The 24,620-nt window shown below is 35.6% G+C and overlaps 3 protein-coding genes across 3 annotated transcripts; 1 reads left to right on the top strand and 2 right to left on the bottom strand.

Moving 5' to 3' along the window:
• Positions 1-1,367: 1,367 nt before the first annotated feature.
• On the bottom strand, positions 1,368-1,925 carry LOC103485335 (zinc finger protein 7-like). The gene has a single exon (XM_008442886.1). The coding sequence runs from the start codon at positions 1,923-1,925 to the stop codon at positions 1,368-1,370; it is 558 nt and encodes a 185-aa protein (XP_008441108.1).
• A 3,427-nt stretch (positions 1,926-5,352) lies between these two features.
• LOC103484813 (pentatricopeptide repeat-containing protein ELI1, chloroplastic) lies at positions 5,353-7,545 on the top strand. The gene has a single exon (XM_008442110.3). It carries the CDS (start codon positions 5,511-5,513, stop codon positions 7,446-7,448), a length of 1,938 nt encoding a protein of 645 aa, XP_008440332.1. The 5' UTR covers positions 5,353-5,510; the 3' UTR covers positions 7,449-7,545.
• A 227-nt stretch (positions 7,546-7,772) lies between these two features.
• LOC103484814 (WD40 repeat-containing protein HOS15) lies at positions 7,773-22,989 on the bottom strand. The gene is made up of 14 exons (XM_008442111.3): positions 22,706-22,989; positions 20,823-20,968; positions 20,246-20,714; positions 19,748-19,842; positions 19,555-19,601; positions 18,230-18,380; positions 10,613-10,676; positions 9,424-9,582; positions 9,219-9,340; positions 8,962-9,036; positions 8,704-8,757; positions 8,550-8,623; positions 8,391-8,465; positions 7,773-8,273 (listed from the first exon to the last, which is right to left on the bottom strand). Exons 1-14 carry the CDS (start codon positions 22,764-22,766, stop codon positions 8,054-8,056), a joined length of 1,812 nt encoding a protein of 603 aa, XP_008440333.1. The 5' UTR covers positions 22,767-22,989; the 3' UTR covers positions 7,773-8,053.
• Between the last annotated feature and the right edge of the window lie 1,631 nt (positions 22,990-24,620).

Here is a 24,620-nt window from a genome sequence, read left to right as displayed (position 1 = left end):
CTCCGACAAAACTATAAAAATATTTGTAAATATAACAAAATATTATTTGTACATATTGATATAGCAAACTATTATTGATAGATATGGGTAAATATTTATAGATTATCATCATCTATCACTAATTGATATTGATAGATACTATAACTATCGATATCCATAATTGATAGACTATAAAATCTTGCTGTATTCTATCAATGATAGAAACGGGTAGACTTCTATCACTATCTATCAATGTCTATTATCGATAGAATATGAAATTTTACTGTATGTTGTAAATATTTTGTTAAATTTAATATTTTTGACAATTCTAATATATAATGTTTTTAAAATAATTTATAAGTTGTAGTAAATTAATTAAATAAACTAATTAATCTCACGTCAACTTTACACTGAATGAGTTAATGAATGTGTGGACCCTAATGCTAATGCCTACTTGAGAGAAACTTTAGGGAAACGAAAGTGTATTTTGCAAACCTATTCATTTCAAACAATATTCTTCTTCGTTGATAATAATTTTATTTTTCTATATTTATTTGATATTATTCCTTTTCTAATATAATTTTTATTTATGATGACACTTTTGGTTTTTTTATATATATGTGTGATCATAAACTAGTAAAATATAGTTCACCATGTAACTCTATAATCAATTAAATGCAATAAATAATTTCATAAAAGTTCAACCAAAAAAAAAAACGTAACTAATATATATCTAAAGAAAACGATTATGTTCTTCGTAGAATTACAATATGAAAGGAATATGTTTATATAAATGATGTAAGAAAGTAGAAGAAAAGCTGGGAACATCAAGTTACGTTTCTTATTAAAGTTTTTTCAAAGTACCATAGCCCTTAGCTTTGGAATATATTAAACATTTACCAACTTTGAGATATAATGAAAATGACATTCACTACTCCAATATCACCTTTCAGATAATTTGAATCTTGAACGTAAAAACGAATAAATATATTTACTCTTGAATTAAGTACAAAAACTTATGAAACTAAGTAAGTACAAATTACAAAGAGTTTCAAGATTTTATAAAATAGCAAAATTTTTGTATTCAAACTTATACACACACGTATGAGTTGAATTTCTACTCAAACGTTGGATTTCCTTTTTCATGTATTTTGAAATACGATCAACACGTTTTTATTAAAGGATATTGGGTGTTCATTATACACAATTTATGTTGGAAATTCGCAAAGAGAGATCAAAACAATCACTTTTGAATATACAACGACTAAAATCAACAAAAGTCGAAAATAGTTACAAATGAACATTTTTAAAAGTAGAGATAACAAACAAGAATAAAAAGTACGAAGATCGAAGAAGTATGTAAATTTATACATAAAACCGTTTGGTGATCATAGCCGAAGGTTCAAGTCAAGATGATGGTTGACGGTTGATCCTTGGTTTTCTACTCTCTTAAATCGAAAGCTTCCGGGCCAACTTGAATCCATTTCAATGACTTCTTGATCTCTTCTCAAAGCTTTTGGCAGTGGTGTTTTTTGAATCCCACCTTGTGTAGGAGTATGGGGAAGAGAATGAGGTTTAATACCAAGTGAAGCAACTGCATAGTTGAGAGAAACAGCCATTGTTGAGAGCATCATCATCTTTGGATCTGACTGTTGCCTTTTGGCTGCTCCTCTTTCTCTCTTGTGCGCATTTTGGTGTCCTCCCAATGCTTGTGAGCTATAAAACTTCCTCATGCAATAGTTGCATGAGAACAGCCTATCGTCTCCGCCATTGCCGTTTATGACTCTTGATTTGGTCTCAGAGACAGAGGCGTTTGATCCCATGTGGCCATCGCTGGATCGGACAAGGCCTAAACTCAATAATTGGCCTAAGTTATCATCTGGGTTGCATTGGATGGATGTCCTACTTGAGTCATCTTGTTGTGCTTGTTTGTAGGGAAAACTCATGAAGGATAAGTTAAAGGGAAATGGGGAGTTTCAAAGTTGCATTGTTTAATTCTGGAGTTTAATATAAATGGGGGAAGGAACTTAAAGAATCTATGGAAGAAGGGAAGTAATGGCTTGAGTTACAAGTGGAGTTATTATTGTTGTTCTCTTAGCTTTAAACAAACAAAAGGTAGAAAGAGAAGCCTTTGTACAATCAATTCAATTATGTACCTCTAAGAGACAATGATTCCACATTCTAATGTTTCATTGTCCCTCTTTAATCCATTATTCCTTCTTTATCTTTCATCTAAACTATTCTACATAGTTCCACGTTGTAATATGCTTCTTAAAAAGAATAAACATTGTAAAGATCTATATATAACTCTAAACACTCCATTCTATTTAATTTGTTTGAGAATTTGAGTGAAAATATATTCATATATTTCACTAAGTGAAGAAAAAATTTAATTACTTTTAAGAATTGTATCTAATTATATTATTATTAAATTTAGAAGCTTTAATTTCTTTATAAGTTTTATATGTTTTGAACACATAGAGAGACAATAATAAACTGATATGCACTTTAATATCAATTGTTAACAATGATGTTTAACATTATTTACGAAATACTTTCAAGATCATGTTGATAGATCAATTGCATGGGAGTGGGTGGATACGCATTTCTAAACATATAATTTTTAGATACATGAACTTCTATGTATAATTAAGTTAATGTATAATGAATGGTATCTGTATAATACATGTAAAAATATTTTCAATATATTTGAAGGGAGTACGCAAGCTGTTAATTTTCTTATTTGATTATAATCAAACAATTCGAACAAGAAAAACATAAAACAATTCATAAGAGTCAGTTATATAATTATATTTAAATGAAACATATGATATAGAAAAAAAGATCATAAAAATCATTGGCTAATTAAACAAAATCTCAAAATTAAGTGTCATTATATACAAGATTCACGGCTAAAAAGTCCGATACATAACATCTTTCGGACTTTTTTGAATCAAGAGAACTAATTTGCACATAAAAAACCTCAAAACCAACTGCAACACAAACAGTGTAATTTCTATATTATAATACTTTTAACAAATTGTTCGTTTGTTTTTGAATAATCTCAAGTATGATATAAATATCAAGTAAATGATCCGTAAGAAAGGGAATATTGCACTTTTTGATCCCTCTTATAATTGCTAGCAAACAAATGAAGTGCTAAATGAGAGTACATGTTTTTTTTTTTTTTTTTTAATAATAATAAAAACTATATATACATCGAACTCGATGAAAGTGGTAGGATTTCTCAAATAGTCTTTTTCTTTCTTTTATTTTATTCTCTCCATATAGGCATTGTCAATATGGTGACAAAACATAGAGTTGAAGTGGAGGGTGTCTTGTCAAATTATTTGTTCACCAAAGGGTTCCTTGAGGTTGTCATGTCCACAATTTTCCAACTGGATTTGAGTGTTTCCATGTTGTGATTTTGCTAACCATATAATATGACTTATGAGAGAGAAAAGACAAGCAAATATTTGTTGATCCATTTAAACATGTTGGACTGTGAAGTAGATTATTATTATTTGATCCCACCAAAATAAAGTTCTTTCCTTTTTGGATTGGATATATAAATTAAATTGATCCGATACTGCTCTCTCTTTGTTAATATTAAGTTAATGGCATTTCATGATTGAGATGAACCAAACCATCAATTTTAGATCCCATTATTTGCATATGTTTCATTCCAATTTAATCTAAATAATTTTTATGCTAACTCTTACAAAAAGAAATCAAAACCATAAGCAGAATAATTTTAATTCTCTCAAATAGTAAAAATAAATAATCTTTTAAATAGATGGTCTATCGAAGACTATAAAATATATTAATCACTCTTCCATTATTATAAATTTATAATCTAACACAAATCTAAAATTACCCTATTATTTGAAGAGTTAGATAGATCAACTTATTCAAACGACTAAAATAAAACAAATTGGTAGTCATTTGTTATTTTCTATTAGATCTCTTATAATTCTTATCTCATCATCGTTCAACTTGAGAGAGAATAGTAAGATGTTAAATCTTTTCACAACACATTCTTGTAAATATTACATATTTTAAACCTTTAATTCGTTTTTGTAGGCAACTTGCATAACTCTATTAGATATGTATCCTTTATCGGTGATGTAATATATATTCTTAGAAAAACAGAATCTAAACTGGTATGAGAATATATTTATGATAAAATAAGCATATTTTTCTATTATAGCCAAAGAATTAAGTTGTCACTCTAATGACAATTTGAATCTTTCTTCTTCTTGTCTGCTTTCTATCACATTCTTCTTCTACACTTCAGAACTTCTGTTAAGATTTAGCACCATATGTATTATAACAATTTGGGTTAAGGATTAAAATGTTGGAAACAAAAGCATACAATGTCTCTAGAATACCTAAAACTCAAGAATATCCAAATTAAATGAGAGTGAAAGTTATTAAAAATCAAAGGGTTGGGTTTGTTGCATTAATATTATTCCACTAATAAAAGAGAAAGGGTACAGAATATTGGATAATACTTATCCTGCACTAATTTTTGTTGAATGCTGTAGTTGTTGTCTCATAACTGCATCTGGTTCCTTTACATTAATGACTTAGAAAGCTGAGAAGACCAACAATAATACACACAAAGCTTTTCACATAAGTTCTGTCATTCTAAATTTTCAAAACTATCCTTGTTAATTATTTGCTAATCAATAATGGTACTTGACAATTTTTTCTTTCTTTATAATGTTCTTGAAATTCGGGATTATCCCTTTAATTTGTTACAACACAAGTTAAGACATTATTTAGGGTTTGTACTGAAGGTGCTAAATATTATATAAAGAAGTTCTTTGATTCTTTTTTCTGGGATCCAGTTTGTAATCTAGCTTACAAATTTTAACTTAATTATGTAAGGGGTGAAGTTGATCTCAAATATATGTGATGCAGTGAGGAGAAACAAACGTATACTGAGAGATAGAATATGCTTAATATGCTCTCATCCTAAACATTGAGGTTGAACATTTCGTATATGTAGCTATAATATATGAAGACAAATATGAAAAATCAAATGGTAGGGATGACAATGAGGAAGTCAAGGATGTACCCCATATATATCCTATCCTTGCCCCCACGGGGACTTTCATCCTCGTTCTTTCAACAGATTATCCGTTTTGAAAAGGCAGTCCATGAATCTCCATTCTTATATATGAATGTTGATCAGTTAGATATATGTCTGACTTTATAAGAAAATATTGTCAATCCTATCGAATGGTTGTCAAGTATAACCTCACTTTTTTAAATTAATTTCACATTTACAAATGTGTGAGTTTATTTATAGGCCTAACTTTTAACATTGGAAGCTTCAATTTTTATTGATAAGTGTAATTGCAAGTTTGCGTTAAAATTAAAATTAAAAAATCCAAAACATATTTATATTTATAGTGTGTGTGTGTTTTTTTTAATTATTATTTTGGTTAGTTTTAGAGATTTTCCGGAAAATGTCCCAATGAACTGAACTTCCATATTGAATTTCCGTGGCGCCAAATGTTTGAATGAACTCCCAAACGATGTCGTCTTCATCCTTTTTCACGGCGTCACCTCCATCGCCGCCGTCAATTTTCACCACCAACCGTTCTTCTGTCTCACCATCTTCTTCATCCACCGCCAAAACCTCCGGTCGTTTCCAACAAGTAGAAAGGTTTGCCTTACTAATCGATAAATCGAAATCCGTCGCCCACCTGCTTCAAATCCACGCTTCTCTTCTCCGTCACGGCCTTTACCACAACCCCATCTTAAATTTCAAGCTCCAACGTTCATACGCTGCTCTCGGACGCCTTGATTGCTCGGTAGTTGTTTTTAACACCTTCGATGAACCCAATGTCTTTTCGTTCAGTGCAATTATCCACAGCCACGTACAATCCCGCTTATTTGACCGAGCTTTCGGTTACTATTCTCAAATGCTAAGCCGTGGTGTGGAGCCCAATGCTTTCACCTTCTCCTCAGTCTTAAAATCCTGCTCGCTCGAATCTGGAAAGGTCCTCCATTGCCAAGCAATAAAGCTCGGATTAGGTTCTGATTTGTATGTCAGAACAGGACTGGTCGATGTATACGCGAGAGGGGGCGATGTTGTGTGCGCACGGCAACTGTTTGATAAAATGCCTGAGAGAAGTTTGGTTTCTTTAACGACAATGCTTACTTGCTACTCGAAGATGGGGGAGCTCGACGAGGCACGGTCTTTGTTCGAAGGGATGAAAGAGAGGGATGTGGTTTGTTGGAATGTGATGATTGGTGGCTATGCGCAGAATGGTGTACCTAATGAGTCGTTGAAGCTTTTCAGGCGAATGTTGGTGTCGAAAGCCATCCCCAATGAAGTTACAGTTCTGGCTGTGCTTTCGGCATGTGGGCAACTTGGAGCCCTCGAATCAGGAAGGTGGGTTCATTCGTATATTGAGAATAAGAGCATTCAAATAAATGTTCATGTGGGCACCGCACTTGTTGATATGTATAGCAAATGTGGTAGCTTGGAAGATGCACGTTTGGTATTTGATAGGATTAGGGATAAGGATGTCGTCGCCTGGAATTCGATGATTGTTGGGTATGCAATGCACGGATTTAGCCAACATGCATTGCAGCTGTTCGGGGAAATGACCGAGACCGGACACCAGCCAACTGATATCACTTTCATTGGCATTTTGAGTGCCTGCGCCCATGGCGGATTGGTAGAGGAGGGAAGAAGCTTATTCAGATTGATGAGAGATAAATATGGAATTGAACCGAAGATCGAGCATTATGGATGCATGGTTAATCTTCTTGGACGAGCGGGACATCTTGAAGAAGCATATGCACTCGTGAAAAATATGACAATCGCAGCTGACCCAGTGTTATGGGGAACGTTACTTGGATCTTGTAGACTCCATGTTAACATTAAATTGGGAGAGGAGATTGCTGAGTTTCTTGTTGATCAGAAGCTTGCACATTCAGGAACTTATGTTCTTCTATCCAATATGTATGCTGCAACAGGCAATTGGGAAGGGGTTGCAAAGATGAGGACATTGATGAAAGAACATGGCATCGAGAAGGAGCATGGTTGCAGCTCAATTGAAGTCAATAATAAAGTGCATGAGTTTGTTGCTGGTGAGCGGAAACATCCGAAAAGCAAAGAAATATACGTGATGTCGAATGAGATAAATAGCTGGCTCAAAGCTCGCGGATACACATCACAGACCGATGTCGTTTTACATGATCTAAGGGAGGAACAGAAAGAGCAATTACTCGAAGTTCACAGTGAAAAGCTAGCTATTGCCTTTGGGCTTATCAGTACTAAACCAGGCACCACCATCAAGATTGTGAAGAACCTCCGAGTTTGTTCCGATTGTCATACTGTAATGAAGTTAATATCAGAAATCACTGGACGTAAAATAGTAATGAGGGACCGGAATCGCTTCCATCACTTTGAAGATGGATTGTGTTCGTGTGGAGATTACTGGTGAAAATTTTATTTGCCGTAAAAATTGTCTATATCATGAAATGTTCTTATCGATTATCCTGAACTTAAATCTTCATCATGCTATTAAAAACTTGAATCCAGATTCAGTGTCACGAGATTAGAATATGGACAAGGGAACTAATTCAATTGCACACGAAGAGCAAAACTCTATACAATGTGAGAGTCAACAAAGATGATTCAAGTACAGCATTCATTTGAATATGTACGAATTGATTGTGACCAATGAAGCAATCCTAACAAATCTACTGTTGCAAATCAACAATCGGCTAAGAATTGCAAACAGTTACAAATGCTGTACACAAGTCAATGAGAAAAATCCTTACAAACGTTTTGCTGCAATTCAACAATCAAGTGAAAAGAATTGCTAAACACAGTTACAAATGCTGTACACAAGTCGTCAAGATATTGTTGAAGCATGGACTATCATCAATGGAGTGATAAGTTACACAGAACAATACAAATTGACATGAAAAAGTTTGGAGTCTAAGGTCTAGGTTAGAGAACCCTCCCTCCCATCGGATTTAAGTTCTCTTCCCCCATCAAAAAAGAAGAAAAATATGAAGCTAATCTATTGGGACTTCAAAAACCTCACATTCTGAAATCTAAGACACAAACAGTGTTGTTGGCAAAACAGGCAGCGATCTTATCACCTTCCTTGTTCCAGCAAACTTCAAATATACCCCCATTACCGGTATATGTTTTAACGATCTTGCCTTCCTTTAGTGACCAAATGTGCATTGATTTATCAAGAGATCCACTGGCCAAATACTCACCATTTGGGCTGAAAGCAACCGAATAAACAGGTTCCCTGGGGATTCAACCAATAGGATTAGTATAGTAGGTTTTCTGAAGAATAGGTCAACTTCGATACAGTTCATCAATGTTATAAGAATCTTGAAACATATTTGACAACAAAGTATGGTACCTATGTCCATTTAAACTGCAGATAAGTTTCCCGAGTTCTACATCCCACAGCTTCACTGTTGAATCAAAAGATGCACTATAATACAAACAAACCATTAGGTCAGTCACATGAACAAATTATCACGAATTAAAAAAGAGAAACAACAAGACACCTAATCACCTAGCCAACACCAATTGCTGGTTCGGATTGTTTGTACCCGGTCCAGTAGGACTCCATCTTATGGTGTATATTTCCTGGAAAAATGATGCTGACATCATAATCTAATTGGAAAGAGAAGTATTGAGTAAAGCACATGAAATTGGATAACTGGTACCTTCGAATGTTCCCTAAGATCATAAACATACTTATCCTGCTTCATGCTCCATATCTGCATCAAACTTTCTGGTGAAAACAATTGGGGAAAGAATGCAAAGAGACGAGATCCAAGCAGCATGTAACAAATGAAAGGGGCATGCGTAAAACACATCCTTTTATTGCTTTAGATTTATTCTAAAATTAAAACAAAAGAGAAGCTAAAATTCAACCCAAAAATCAGCGGCAAATGAATCACAAAATTGGAGAATATAAATACCTTAGCTGTGATATCATCAGAACATGAAGCCAATAATGATCCTGTAGGATCCCATTTGACACAGTTCACTTCACCCTGAAAAGTGAAAAGTTACAAAACAAAATAAAGAACGTGCAACTTGAAACAAGATTAGAAAATTACACCCACCTCAAGAATGAATTCAAATCAAATCAATCAGATTCATAATTCACAATTCAAGTAGATAAACAACTAGCAATACCAAACACTTAAAAAGAGGGTTGCAAGGAAAAAGAAACCTGATGTCCTGCAAATGTTTTAATAGGGCGAGTCTCTCCAATCTTGCAGACATATATCATATTATCAGTGGAACTTGTTGCAAATGATATATTATTGCGCCAATCAACATCAAGTGTTGGACCTAAATGTACAAACAGCATCATTAAGACAAATATTTTGTAAAAATTCTTTTTCCTTCAATAACATTCAAGTACTGTATACAACCTGAATGAAATTCAAACTGTTGCTTCCATTCCTCTGCCTTCACATCCCAAACAATAGCAGTTTTGTCGCAGCTTCCAGTGAGAAGATAATCACCTTTCTTGTTCCACTTTAGAGAAAATATAGGTCCTTTGTGCTTACTTAATGTGCTCCTTAATTCACCTAGAGCACAAATAGAAAGTAATACAACCATTATGAAGTACACAGAGAACTGAGTACAACAAAGTTCAATAAAGGGAAAAAAATTATTCCAAATAGGTGCGTTGCACAGAGTTATTTTAATTCTCATCTCCTTCCCTTATAAAATCTTCTTCTGTGTATACTCTGAATGCTTATGTGTGAGGCAAGGAGGTCCTCTTACAGGTGCCAGTTCTTAGTCAACTAGTTCAAATAGTGATCAAGGTTGAGATTGAGAGTTACAGAAGTCGGGATTTTTTATTTAAAAAGCTATTGAAACAAATGGAAAAATACACAGGCAAGGAGAAAAAAAAAACTCCAATCCAGAGAAATTCATGGGTGGATGGAACTCTACTGTACTTTTTTTTGGTAAATTCCATTTCATCAACGAAATAGTGAATCATGTTTCCTTGTCTAAAAAACATGAATTATATGTTGATAGTTATCAAACGCTTCTACTAGATTGTTCCATCTGCAGTAATTCTTTCTTGATAAAAATTAGCATGACCATTAACCAAATATAAGTCACACAATACATTTCAATTATTTATTAAAAGAATTAAAAAGAAAAACAAACAAACAAACATCAAGCTCATTCTTTAAACCTAAGATTGTACAAATGTTTTCTTTTCTCAATAGATGTTAAATCGGATATACAAATACTTGGTTTTAGGTTTCATTAGAACCTTAACTGTAAGATACAAGATCAGGTTAGGGTTTCTTCGACTTCTTGTGTGTTATATATGTTCTCATTTCTTTCATCTTGTATTTTAAATATAGATGTCACAACTTAAAACACATAGTCAATTTATTTAAATGTTCATATCCTCTGTTTATTAAAACTATGTCAAAATATGTTCACGTCCTAATTTCTGAGAATATGGCATGTTGATGTTTCCATACAATTGGGCATCTTTAGTGCTCATTTCATAATTCTTGGCAGTGACGTATATCTTATTTATACTTCACCTTCAAAAGATAAAATTCTAGGTAGCAAATTAATTACACAGCTCACCGTTGGTGCTCCAAATTCTAGCTTGTCCATCATATGAACCTGTAGCAAGCAGGGTCCCGTCTCCCTACATGTGGGAAAAAAGCTACAGCTTTATGATCATGATAATAAAGCCTTGTTCACATCTAGCAGTGATGCAAACCTAAATACACAATGTTTGCACATTCTTACAAATTATTGATTTAAGAAAATAAGATAATAAAGGAATTTTTTCAATGCGCACAACAATCATAGAAATTAAAATTTAATACATATACATAGGACAAAAAATATAGGGGTGTTACCATAGGACAAAAAATATAGGGTGTCACCCATGCCCATAATTTGGAATCCCGATTTGGCACCCAACGGACTCGACATCGGTCACATCCCTTACGACCCGGCAACGTCATCTACTTATCTTGAACTGCTTCCAATAATGAAAAATCATTCCCACAAACCAACAAGACTTCTTAGACATGCACATGCTTAAGAAAACTCCTAAGAGGTCGCCCAACATAAGATTGCTCAAGTTAAGTACACCTAACTATAAAGTCCTTATAATTGAGCTACCGAAGAAGTAGGTGCACTTTGTTGACATGATGTTAGACCCCTTATCAAACAAGTGTATACAAGAAGAAAGAAATAGAATTTGTTTTAATGAGCACGTGTGGAAATAGATGTTTGTTAGTTTTAAAAAAAACAAAACACACGTGTGATTTAAATAGGTCGGTGGGCGGGAAAGTAGGAGGAATGACAGTTGTCTTTTGGGCGGGAATTAGTGTATAAAGTCAGTGTCGTGAGTAGGAAGTGGGGGAGAGGTTTTTGGAGGGAAATTGTAAGAGATATTTCTGCATTCTTCTGGTTGAGAGAAGAACAGAAAATAGCATTGTAATCAAGGATTGTTACATCAACAATTCCTATTCTTGTACTGTAGTAATTCAATAAAGACAGCAATTACCAATTGAATTTGGAGTTCCATCATTTTGGTATAGAGCCGTGATCTGGGAAGGGATGGTTCAGACTCGGATAGAGGAACGTCTGGAATGCATCGACCAAGAGATTGCCGGAATGAAGAAGGAATTAAGTAAGGTGCCGGCGATCGAGGTAAGCCTGAACGAAATTGCGAAGAGCATCGAATTGATGCGTCTTCAATCCGAAAAACAGCAGCAGTTGCTATTCACAATCATCGAAACGAATACGATGGAGAGGTCGACGATGAGTGGAATAGTGACAGAAACCGCCGCGAAGGAATTTGAAAAAGCTAAAGGAAAGGAAGGCGATGCGTCTTCCAGTAGAATGACAGAAGTAGACCGAAGTTTCAGGGCCGATGGTAACGAACGAAGAAGCGACGGTGACGAAAGCTTCCAGGACCGAAACAAATTTAAGAAGATCGAAATGCCTGTTTTTACAGGAGAGGACCCGGACTCTTGGCTATTTCGAGCAGAGAGGTACTTTCAAATCCATAAGCTAACTGATTCTGAAAAAATGTTAGTATCTACGGTTAGTTTCGATGGACCGGCATTAAACTGGTTTAGATCTCAAGAAGAGAGAGATAAGTTCACTAGTTGGTCGAATATGAAAGAGAGATTGCTAGTTCGTTTTCGATCTAATAAGGATGGAACAATTTCTGGACAGTTTTTGAGAATTAAACAAGAAGGTACCGTGGAGGAATATATAAACTTGTTTGATAAAATGGTAGCTCCGGTGAATGACTTGCCAGAACGTGTAATTTTGGACACGTTTATGAATGGTTTATTACCGTGGGTGAGGTCAGAAGTATTTTTCTGTCGACCGAAAAGCTTGGCAGAAATGATGGAAGTAGCCCAGATGGTTGAAAACAGAGAGATAGCAAGGACTGAAGCTAAGATGTGTGGATACTCAGGGGGTAAGATAGCGGGGCATAATAGTGTTGTTGGAAAAACAGCCACTGGTGGTGTAGCAGGGGACAATAAGAACAACACTGTTTTTCCCATACGTACTATTACACTGAGAAGCTCTGCTCCGAATGAAAACCGAAGGGAAGGGAGTTATAAGAGATTACCTGATGCTGAGTTTCAGGCAAGAAAAGAGAAGGGATTGTGTTTTCGATGTAATGAGAAGTATTCTGCAGATCATAAATGTAGATTGAAGGAACAACGAGAGTTGAGGATGTTTGTTGTGACAGAAGGAAGGGAAGAATATGAAATTGTTGAAGATGAAAAAGAAGAAAAAGAATTGGGCTGCATAGAAATCAATGAGAACCTTACTACTGTGGTTGAATTATCAATCAATTCCGTAGTTGGTTTAAATGACCCTGGAACTATGAAGGTGAGAGGTAAATTGCTTGGAGAAGAGGTGGTTATTTTAATTGATTGTGGAGCGACACACAACTTTGTGTCAGAAAAATTGGTAAAAAAATTATCATTGTCCATCACATTATGGTGTGATCTTAGGATCTGGGGCTGCTGTCTAGGGGAAAGGAGTATGTGAAAAATTGGAAGTACAGTTGAAGGGTTGGAAAATAGTGGAGGATTTCCTTCCTTTGGAACTTGGAGGTGTTGATGTAATTTTGAGAATGCAATGGCTGTATTCTTTGGGGGTTACTACAGTAGATTGGAAAAATTTGTCTCTATCCTTTGTGGCTGAGGGAAAGGAAGTGAACATCAAAGGAGATCCTAGTCTGACTAAGGCAAGGATCAGCCTCAAAAATATGATAAAGAACTGGGAAGAAAAGGATAGTGGATTTCTGATTGAATGCCGATCTTTGCAAGTGAAAACTGTGGAAGATGATGAATGCTATTTGCTAAATGCAGAAGTGGAGAGTAAAGGCCGGATTGGTTCAGTTATCAAACAGTTTTGAGATGTTTTTGAGTGGCCAGAGAAACTACCACCTCGAAGAGAAATAGAGCACCATATACATATGAAGGAGGGAACCAACCCAATTAATGTACGTCCATACCGATATGGATTCCATCAGAAAGAAGAAATGGAGTAGTTCAAGAAATGTTGAATTCAGGGGTAATAAGGCCGAGTATCAGCCCATATTCTAGCCCAGTGCTGTTGGTAAAAAAAAAGATGGGAGTTGGCGTTTTTGTGTAGATTATAGAGCTGTCAACAATGCCACGATTCCTGATAAATTTCCTATTCCGGTAGTGGAGGAGTTATTTGATGAGCTTTGTGGAGCAACTCTATTTTCTAAGATTGATTTGAAGTCCGGGTACTATCAAATCAGAATGGCCGATGAAGATATAGAGAAAACGGCTTTTAGAACACACGAGGGTCATTACGAGTTTTTAGTAATGCCCTTTGGGCTAACCAATGCCCCGGCTACATTTCAAGCCTTGATGAAACCAGAGGATTCTTGGGGTTAACTGGATACTATCGACGTTTTGTGCGCAATTATGGAACTATTGCTGCTCCATTAACCCAATTGTTGAAGAAGGAAGGGTTTAACTGGACTGAAGAAGCTACTTTGGCTTTTAATCGGTTGAAATCTGCCATGATGTCCTTACCGGTATTAGCTTTACCTGATTTTTCTAAACAGTTTGAAATAGAAGCTGATGCCTCTGGATATGGAGTTGGAGCTGTTCTGGTGCAAGACAAAAGACCAGTGGCATATTATAGTCACACGCTAGCATTAAGGGACAGATCTAGACCGGTTTATGAAAGAGAACTCATGGCTGTTGTATTGGCAGTCCAAAGATGGTGTCCTTATTTGTTGATAGGGAAATTCAGGGTGAAGACTGACCAGAAGGCACTTAAATTTCTGCTAGACCAGAGAATTATACAACCCCAGTATCAGAAATGGATAGCTAAATTACTTGGTTATTCATTTGAAGTAGTTTATAAACCAGGAGTGGAAAACAGAGCAGCTGATGCTTTATCCCGAAAACCAGAAGAAGTGCAATTGTTTGGGCTGTCTATTCCAATTGCTGTTGATTTGGAGATAGTAAAAAAGGAAGTATGAGAAGATTATAAGGCAGATAGAGCAGGGGGAAGAATTGGAAGTGAACGATTACTCTCTGAAAAAGGGGCTGCTGATGTATAAGCATCGATTGGTAATTTTGAAACAATCCTCTTTGATACCAGTAATTTTAGATACTTTTCATAATTCAGCAATTGGAGGACATTCAGGGTTTTTGAGAACTTATAAAAGAATAGCAGCTGAGTTGTATTGGGTGGGGATGAAGGCTAATATTAAAAAACACTGTGAGGAGTGTTTAGTATGCCAAAGAAGTAAGACATTGGCATTATCCCCGGCTGGTTTGCTTGTTCCATTGGAGATTCCTCAAGCTATATGGAGTGATATATCAATGGACTTCGTGGAAGGCCTTCCAAAGTCAAGTGGTTTTGAGGTAATTTTAGTGGTGGTAGACAGATTGAGTAAATATGGACATTTTTTACCGTTGAAACACCCGTATACTGCTAAGTTGGTGGCTGAGCTGTTTGTGAAAGAGATAGTAAGATTGCACGGATTTCCTTTGTCCATTGTGTCGGATAGAGACAAGGTATTTCTTAGTCAATTTTGGACTGAATTGTTTCGTTTATCCGGCACTAAGCTGAATAAAAGTACAGCTTATCATCCTCAATCAGATGGCCAAACCGAGGTTGTTAACCAGGGTGTGGAAACTTATTTGAGGTTTTTTTGTAATGAGAAACCTAAGGAATGGATTAGATGGTTGCCTTGGACGGAACATTGGTATAATACTACTTTTCATCGTTCTATTGGCATGACTCCATTTCAAGTTGTTTATGGCCGACAGCCTCCTACTGTTCTTTCTTATGGAAGTTCACCATCCAAGAATTCTATTGTCGAGGAAATGTTGCTGGAAAGAGATCTGGTTTTGGTTTCTTTGCGTGAGCATTTACGCTTAGCACAAGAGCAGATGAAGTTGTATGCGGATCAAAAAAGGAGAGCTGTTGAATTTTCAGTGGGAGAATATGTATTTCTACGTATTCGTCCTTATAGACAGATTACAGTGCGCAGTAGAAGGAATGAAAAGCTTGCTCCACGTTTCTACGGGCCATATAAAGTTATAGAAAAGATTGGGCCTGTCGCTTATCGTCTACAACTACCAGAAAATTCCAGAATTCATCTTGTATTTCATGTGTCTCAGCTGAGGAAAATGTTGGGACAGCATGCGGATTCTCAACCGACTATTCAGTTTATTGATGAGAATTATATGTGGAAATCTGAACCGGAAGAAGCTATTGAATATCGTAAGATTGGAGCTGAGCAGTGGGAAGTTTTGGTGTGTTGGAGAGGTTTGCCTAAGCTTCTTGGGAATCTTATGATGAAATGAAAGAAAAGTATCCAAATTTTCACCTTGAGGACAAGGTGACTTTAAAAGGGGAAGTAATGTTAGACCCCTTATCAAACAAGTGTATACAAGAAGAAAGAAATAGAATTTGTTTTAATGAGCACGTGTGGAAATAGATGTTTGTTAGTTTTAAAAAAAACAAAACACACGTGTGATTTAAATAGGTCAGTGGGCGGGAAAGTAGGAGGAATGACAGTTGTCTTTTGGGCGGGAATTAGTGTATAAAGTCAGTGTCGTGAGTAGGAAGTGGGGGAGAAGTTTTTGGAGGGAAATTGTAAGAGATATTTCTGCATTCTTCTGGTTGAGAGAAGAACAGAAAATAGCGTTGTAATCAAGGATTGTTACATCAACAATTCCTATTCTTGTACTGTAGTAATTCAATAAAGACAGCAATTACCAATTGAATTTGGAGTTCCATCACATGAGTAATAACTTTTAATTCTTTTAAGCCTTTTTTTAAACATACTCTCCAATCCTCAAGATCCCTCTCATTCAAATGTGATCTTGGTTCATTCATGTTCCCCTCTTACACTCAGGTCGTTACATGTTAGCCAACTTTCGTTTGGTTCGTCCAACCACATCTTACTAGGGTTCCACTCTGATACCATCTATGACGTTCCAAGTCCAGTATTTGGAATCCGAACTTAACACATAATGACCCTGGCATCCCCTACAAGCAATACCATCCTTGTTTGTCTTAAATGCCTTTAAGAATCAAGACTATCCCCACAAACCAAAATTTACATAGGAAGCATATGAGTGAGAACAAAGCATGCTAAAGTGACCCATGTTGGTTTGTGGGAATAGTCCTCACTCTTAAAGCCATTCAAAACAAACAAGGACAACGTTGCCTGGTCTCAGGAGATGGCGTTACGAGGGTTCCTCACCACTCTTCAAAGACTCTTATTTCTCTCTCCCCACAAATCCCATAACAGATGCATGCCCCAACAGCCAAAAGAAAGCAACCCTTCCTGCTAAAAGGCAAATAAAGGAGAAATTCCCATATAAAACTAATGGCACTCCTCTAGGGAACCAACATGAAACTGAACCCCGAAAAAAAAATGATTTCACACTAACCTCGCAAACTCACATCTTCAAAGAAGATGATCTTACTCCACATTCTCACAAAGAACTACAATAAAAGTGACAAACTAACAAAAGTAACTTCCTCAAAAGTCAGTACTTAAAGTTCACACGACTTGACTAAGTGAGACTTGATTGGAAAAGAATTTAATTTTCTTCGAAATCTTGGTACTCCACAAAACATGAAATCAGACTCGCTGACAAGGGAGGGTTCCAGTAGAAGCCAAAAGAGAAACTTTCTAGAGGAACCATCTAACGGGTCAAGAATTCAGACACAAACTTGCGGAACATCCCTCTCTCAAGCCTAAAACCAAACACTCCAATCAAAGACAAAAAGAGAGATCAAAAGACAACCCCCGTTGTTTCCATTTCAGTCGATGCTCAACAGAAACCAAATTTAATAAATAAAAAACAAAGCTCCCTGGCCAGAATAGAAAGTTAGAAATAAAACAATGCTCAAGGAAAGACGAATGGTAAAGATGACCAGAATACACGTCTTATCCCTTGCGGATCTTTCCAAAAATATGTTCCCTTACCTTCCCCACCACACAACAAAGGAAATGGGAGGAGGGGACCCTAGTGAAACATCAGTAGTCAAAGGGATGAGGGTTATGCTTGCTTATAATAACTGTATGCAATAGGGATCCAGACTCAAGGGCAATTAAAAAAGCAAATGTAAAAAGAAAGAGAACACCCAACCTAACTGTGCAACTAACATCCAATAGAACCACTATCTTGCAATAGAGCCACCGGTCCATAAATAAATTTCCTAAACTGGATTTGCAATAAGCATATTGCAAAGCTAATAGCCAAACAAACACATACACACATCCCCTCAGTAGCAGTAGCACAAGGGGGAAATCCAAAAAGTGGTGTATATCTCTTCAAGGATGAAGCATAGTTTTGTTAAGAGAAGATATTAGAAAGATAATGACAATAAAATCTCCGGATGAAACTAAAATCTATAACATGAAAGGAACTGGAGCAAACATTCCTTTGATTAGCAAGTGTACAAAATAATAAAACCAAGCGACAAAGAAACAGTAAATGAAGCAAACACAAACAGTCTACCAAATCTCATAGAAGAAGATACTTAAAAGATAATAAAAATAAAATGGCATCCCTTTCAACCAAAAAAACTAACAACGGCAAAATGATATCACATTCTACTTAGCATCCTGCAGACAGTTTAGAGGTGAGAGCTCATCAATAGCATACATGTGTAAACGTCATAAAAAATGTTCACAAAACTCACATTCCAATCTAGAGTGGTAACATCTTTGCTCTTCTCGTTAGTTCTACCCTTAACATGCTTCAACACCAACACATTTAAAGAACCACTTTGACCACCAGACCTACTGCTGCCATCCGCTATTGGCCAAATGCGTGCAGTCGAGTCTCCAGAACTGTAATTGAAGTAAGAATCTAAAAATGTGTGCGAGTATATAAGAAATAGAAGCCTCATGATCAAAAGACAACCATATTACACATTTCTTGCTAATCTAAGAGGAAGGGGATAAGTCGGACTAGACAAATATTTCTAATATATATTCTGAATGAGTATACTTCTTTCAATTACACTTGAGACATACCACATTAATGTTTAAATTAGCAATTATTGTTTACTATGTATTTAAACATATCCTTCTTTCAATTACAAAGTAGCAATTATTCAAGATAACACCCCATGCAATTATTGTTACTAAATAAAAGATTCCAAGAATACTTCTTAAACAAGCATCTTGCTTCAATCATACAAAATTATGAACGTAGACACAATTTGTGATCCCATGCTATTTGCCACTTCATAAAAGAAATCTAATTCACCGTCAAAATATATTCAATATTCAATCAAACAATAGGACCAATTGGCATTATAAAAGGTAAATGAAAGCTCCGCATTTACCCTCTGGTGTTTTATGTGATTCGTGTCTGAAAGTCTTTCTTCCAGATGTTTAGTTTTATGATCCATCAGCATAGAGACATTAACACTTGATCGAGGAGTTCCTCCTCAATCCATCTTTTGGGAGGAAAGGCAGTTTTTTATGGTCTAATGAATTTTGTGCGGTGAACACCTGATGGAACTTCGGATGTTTGGTCTGTTGTTTGTTTTTATGTTTCTCTTTAGACATCGATTTCTAAGCATAATTACCTAAATAATTTTTGTAATTATCCTTTAGGTAATTTGTTACATAGTTTGAGCCCCTTCTACAGTGGGAACTCCCTTTTTGTGAACTTAGTTTTTTGTACGTTCATGTATTCTTTCAATTTTTTTCTTTCTCAATGAAAAGTTGGTTTCATTGAAAAAAATAAATGAAAATTATGTTTGATGCAAAGAAACTAATCCAAACAGAGAAACTCGCGTGTCAATGGACTGGTAACAGAAAGGGGAGGAAAACTGAGAGCTATAACCTGTAACCAGCATTTAACACCATACAAACCACAAATTTCTCTACGGTAGTACAAAGCTAAAAGAAGTAATATGATCAAAATAACAACAGACATTGAAATGTAAGCCCTTAATATTTTCAAGGCAAAAACAATTCAAATATTTATTGTGTGTATAAAAAAGGGACCTACCCCGATGCAAGAAGAGAACCTGTTGGATTCCATGCACAGGCACAAACCTAGATGTGGAAAGCAACAGATCGTCACATAGGCATACAGCTGGAATAGAAAAAATTGGGGATAAGGGAGAATATCAAATATCAAACCATTCTTTTGAGGAGGAATAGAAATCTTAGATGAAAGAAGACTGACAAAATATTCCCACCTCAGAAGTATGTCCTTGCAAAATTGTCACATCAGAACTAGAAATTTCACAGGACTGAGATGTTGAGGTCGTAGATATATCCATTGGTTCTGGTCCTGTGAAATAGAATAGTTGATACAGAAGTTCAATCATCAGAAAAGTTGAATGCTTGTATGTCTGTCTGAAAAGATTGGTGATGAGGGGGAACTACAGAACCTCATCCTCTTGTGAGGCTGTGGTTGAGAATATCCTATTCTAACATTTTTGTGACTTCATATGAAGTATGAACCCACAGATCACTTAATAATACTAACCAAATCGTAAGAAACGTACACAAGGACAAAATAACCGGCCTAGAAAATGATATGTATTAGGTCAAACAGTTCAAAAAAAAGCAGATAGTATCTGAAAAACACAATATAGGAGAAGGCAATGGTATGGCATACTATGAAAACAGCATACAAAAGTAATTTCAGGGATATAAACATGGACTAAAGAATGACCCTGGGGAGAAGATACCTCCGAAAACTCCATTCTCTCCTTGGTTTGCATGGACCTTTTCATCTTGATCCATAACCATATCTCTATCTGTGAAATTCTCATGTAGCTTTTCTCGCTCCTTATCCTTTTCTATTTTATCTCTATCCTTTTCATGCTCCTTCTCCCTTTCCAGTCTTTCTTTCTCCCTTTCTAGTCTTTCTTTCTCCCTTTCTAGTCTTTCTTTCTCCCTTTCCACTCTTTCTTTCTCCCTTTCAAGGCGTTCCTTCTCTCTTGCACGTCCACGTTCAACTTCACTTTCACGCCGTTCCTTCTCTCTTACACGTCCTCGTTCGCTTTCCAGTTCTTTATCTAAATCTTTATCTTTCTCTTTATCTTTTACTAAACTCTTCCTTTTATCTTTAATTATTTGACGCAATTCGTGGACATCTTTTGTAATAAGGTCCAAAGGCTGTAGGAAAGAAAAATCTTCATCTAGATCTGTATCGTTCTGACAAGATTAAAACAGAAGTATCTCAGATTGCAACCCTGCATAGTTCTTAAATAGATAGATACAAACATACAAAATTAGGAGAAACATGAAGTTTATTGTGCTAACATTACTCAAATTAGCTTCCATCTCCAAATATTGAAGCCCTTTCTGTACAACAGTAACTAGAGCACCAGGTGGAACCAAATTGCCATCAATAGAACACTTGTTAATGCCAGCTTCATACCCTAATGCGAAAGCTGAATGTATAAAACCTAAAAAAGAAACAGGTAGCAGGAAGAGAACATTAGACTTTCTTTTCTTTGATATACGACTAGTCAAAAATACAAAACGACAGAAATTGAAATTCAGAGAGAAACTAGCAATTTTCAATTTTTTTTTGGATAAGAAACAATTTCATTGATTATCCTAAGAGATAGAGAAAGGACCCATCAAAGGGATTACAAAAGATGTTTCCAATTTGCAACAAGGAAATTTAAGGTTGAAGGGTTGTAGGAGCTTGCAAAATAGATAGATCTAAAACATCCTTTGAGGATCTATCCTTGCCTTGGAAAATCCTAGCATTTCTTTTTTCCCAATATACCACAAGACCGCACTCACAATGTTTTTCTGTAAGAGCTTCTTGGTAGTGTTGGAGGGGAGATCAATCAGTAGCATTCTAGACCAGGCAGCGCGATCAATCCTGGGGAGGCGCAGTTGACAATGCAAAGGCACTAAACAATTCTTCCCATACTCGCAACTAATTAATGAACTTATATTTAGAGAGAAACTAGCAAAGGCACTAAACAGAGGGAACTTACAATTGATTCAAGATTTTCCAAACATGCTTGCGAACTTAAACTTAGATGAGCCTAGGCACATATGTTTTAACTTTTACCTAGACTCAAAGTATTTGGAGAGGAAAGGTTCAGAATTGGAAACTCTAAATATGGGGGGTCCTCAGAAGGTACAGTATAGAGTCTCCAACACTCTCCAAGTTCAATGGCTATTTGGGGATTTTTTTTTTTTTTTTCTCTCTCTCCATTCATTTTCAAAATAAATAAGAGGATTCAGGCAAGGTGAACCCAAGGTAAAGAAAGAAGGATCTGTCTGGAAGGAGTTGAAAGGTTCATTTGAGTTGTGAAGTTACTGTCGGAGTTCTAGAGTTTTTTCTTTAAAAAAAATACAAAACTTTTCTTTAAGTAAACAAAAGCTCAAAATACACCTTAACAAAATAAAAAACTCTGGACAAATAAGAAACCAGGCAAAAACTAGGTGAAAGAAAACCAAGACAAACACTGATGAGGTTTAGAGTGGTTGACACACGATACTAAATTTCATAAAAGCCAATTAAGGGAACCATCAAAATAAGTAGATAGTTGATGGTTTCATTGAATAGTGCGAGCTTTGAGACCCTCGCCCTCACCTTGCGAGAGAAGATTTACACGGTCCAATTTGCATTCAAAGAAACACATGTACTTAATTTTTCCCTTCAATTGAACTAAGAGGAAAGGTAAAGCCATAATCTGCAACGCCGGTTACCCAGATCATTCTCATTATTCGCACCAAGCAATAAAGTGGAAGGAACGCATGGCTCGTAGCCGTAGTTAGTGTTTCACTCACGTATGCAAAGCCTAACCTACTTTAGAACTCACATATCGGCACCACATCAAAGCATCGAAAAACCTAATAAAAGCACACAGTATGAAAAAAAAAAAAAAAAAAAAGAGAAAGAAACAAGAAGCTCAAGAAAACCAAATCGACTAGAGTTGCATTGATCTACAAAATTAAATTGCAGGAACACAAAATTTCTAGCCCTAACCTGCTCAAAAAACCAACCCGCGCTGATACGTTTCTAAATATTTAAAGAAAGAACAGTTCAACATTTCCTTCTGTTAAAGAACCGAATTCAATTCCAAAGTTCCTCATCGATTTAATCTATACGGAAGGCAGCAAACCAAACAAAAATGAAATTCCAAAAAGAAAAAGGATGGGAGTTAGAAAAGAAGTACCTGATTCTTGAAGGTACCGAAAGACGAGGTAATTCAATTCGACGGAAGTGATGGACGTCATGGCAAAAGAACGCCGGCTGTGAGGCCGGAGAGAGGTTAAAAGATCATACGGGGGAGCTGGAGGAGACGATGAAACAGAGAGATTTTTTCAGTACGGGGAGTTGGAATGAAGAATGAAACGGAAACCCACTTTATGTTAACGGAATGGAGAGCCGGTGAAACTGCAGCTTTCTTCAGCCTTTCAGGGCGCCGAATAAGTCGTAGAAAGAGGGAAACCCCACGGTTTGGTGTCGCGTTAACGAGAACCGTCAATGACATTACGCTACGCCGTCGGAGAATTGGCTTAGATGACCCTCCAATCCTATACTGCCATCTGGCTGTACCCTTCATTTACTTTGTCGATCTGTCATTGACAGCTGGGGGAGCCCGTGATTGCAAAATTAGTTTTTGGTAAAAAAATCAATTTTTACCGCAACCAATTTGGACAGCTTTCCCATTTTTTGTCCATTTCAAAGCTCAAACTTGAAATGAGGGTTTGAGACCCAATTTTGCTACTCTGTGTATTTTACTAAAACTCTCGTTTACTAACATGGATTGCTACATCTTTTTATTCTTTTATAAAAAGTTTACGCACCAATTAGTATTATTATAATTTAAATTAAAATAATTTACACTTTAAAAACAAAATATAATAACTCATCCCTTATCTCGGACACAATCGAAGAAAATGTCTTTAAATATGATTTTGAGAGGATTAAAAAGTAGTTTATAAAAAAAAAATTGTGTTTGATAAAATGAACTCGAATCAAGCTCATTCGTATATATGTTTAGGAGTTATTTTGGAAATCCACTTATATCAAGTTTAAAGTCATTAAAAAAACATATTGTTATTTATAATTAATTTTAAAGTTAACTTCAGCTTTAAATTAATTTAATATATTGAAATTTTGTTCATTAATTTGAATCAACTTTCCAAAATATTCTCAGTTTTATATAACAATAAAAGTGAATCACGACAAAATCACATATTATGTACATTGCAAATATTAAAGAATTAGTTATACTTATACTTTAATGGTTAAATTAAATCAGTCTAGAAAGGTCTCTGGCCTACCGAATAAATAAGTTATGGTTAAATAACTCAATTTTAAAATATATATTAAAATTTATCATCTCCACATCTAATAAAAATGAAAGAAGTTAAAAGAGACATCATATGGAAGGTTTAAAAAATCACTTATAGTCGAGATGAGATATCCTTCTAGTCTAAGCACTTAGTCAATTTCTTGTCAACCTTGAATGCACGATAGCTCTAAAAAGCCTTCTCAACACCTTGTAAATTCTCCAGTCTTTATTTAGGTAGGAGTTCAGTTAAGTTTCCAAAACTTACCTGAAACTCCCTTATTTATACACTTCTCTGGTAAGAATTTTCATATCATAATGACTACTTTAGCTCGACGGTGAGTTTCAATGAATCGCATTCTACCACATAGCTCTCATCGTCATCGTTAGTAAGCGGTTGGATTAGATTGCCAAATTAATGAGCACCGACTTTCATACAGAAAGAACGAGGTCAACTACTTCTTTATTAACGAATATTTGGTACGCTCAATGCGTAAAATCGCGAAAAATACTTCTAGTCAATAAATCTTTATCGCATAACTTACCACGTAGCTTAGGACGCGATCAGAATTTTACAATAAACATTAATATTTAAAACGGGTCATAGTTTTGAAAAGTAGTATGCAATTCTTTCGATCTTTCTGGGCACAATTCTATTTTGATGTACGACATTTAGGGCCCGTTTGGTAACGTTTCTATTCTCTGTTTCTTGTTTCTTGTTCCTTGTTCCCTGTTTCCTGTTTCTTCTTTTTTTAGAACAAGAAACAGTAATGCGTTTGATAACTGTTTCTAT

Source organism: Cucumis melo, chromosome 8, assembly GCF_025177605.1.
Source record: "Cucumis melo cultivar AY chromosome 8, USDA_Cmelo_AY_1.0, whole genome shotgun sequence".
Taxonomy (NCBI): Eukaryota; Viridiplantae; Streptophyta; class Magnoliopsida; order Cucurbitales; family Cucurbitaceae; genus Cucumis; species Cucumis melo.
Note: the sequence above shows the minus strand (reverse complement) of the source record. Positions and strands in the feature narration are given on the sequence as shown.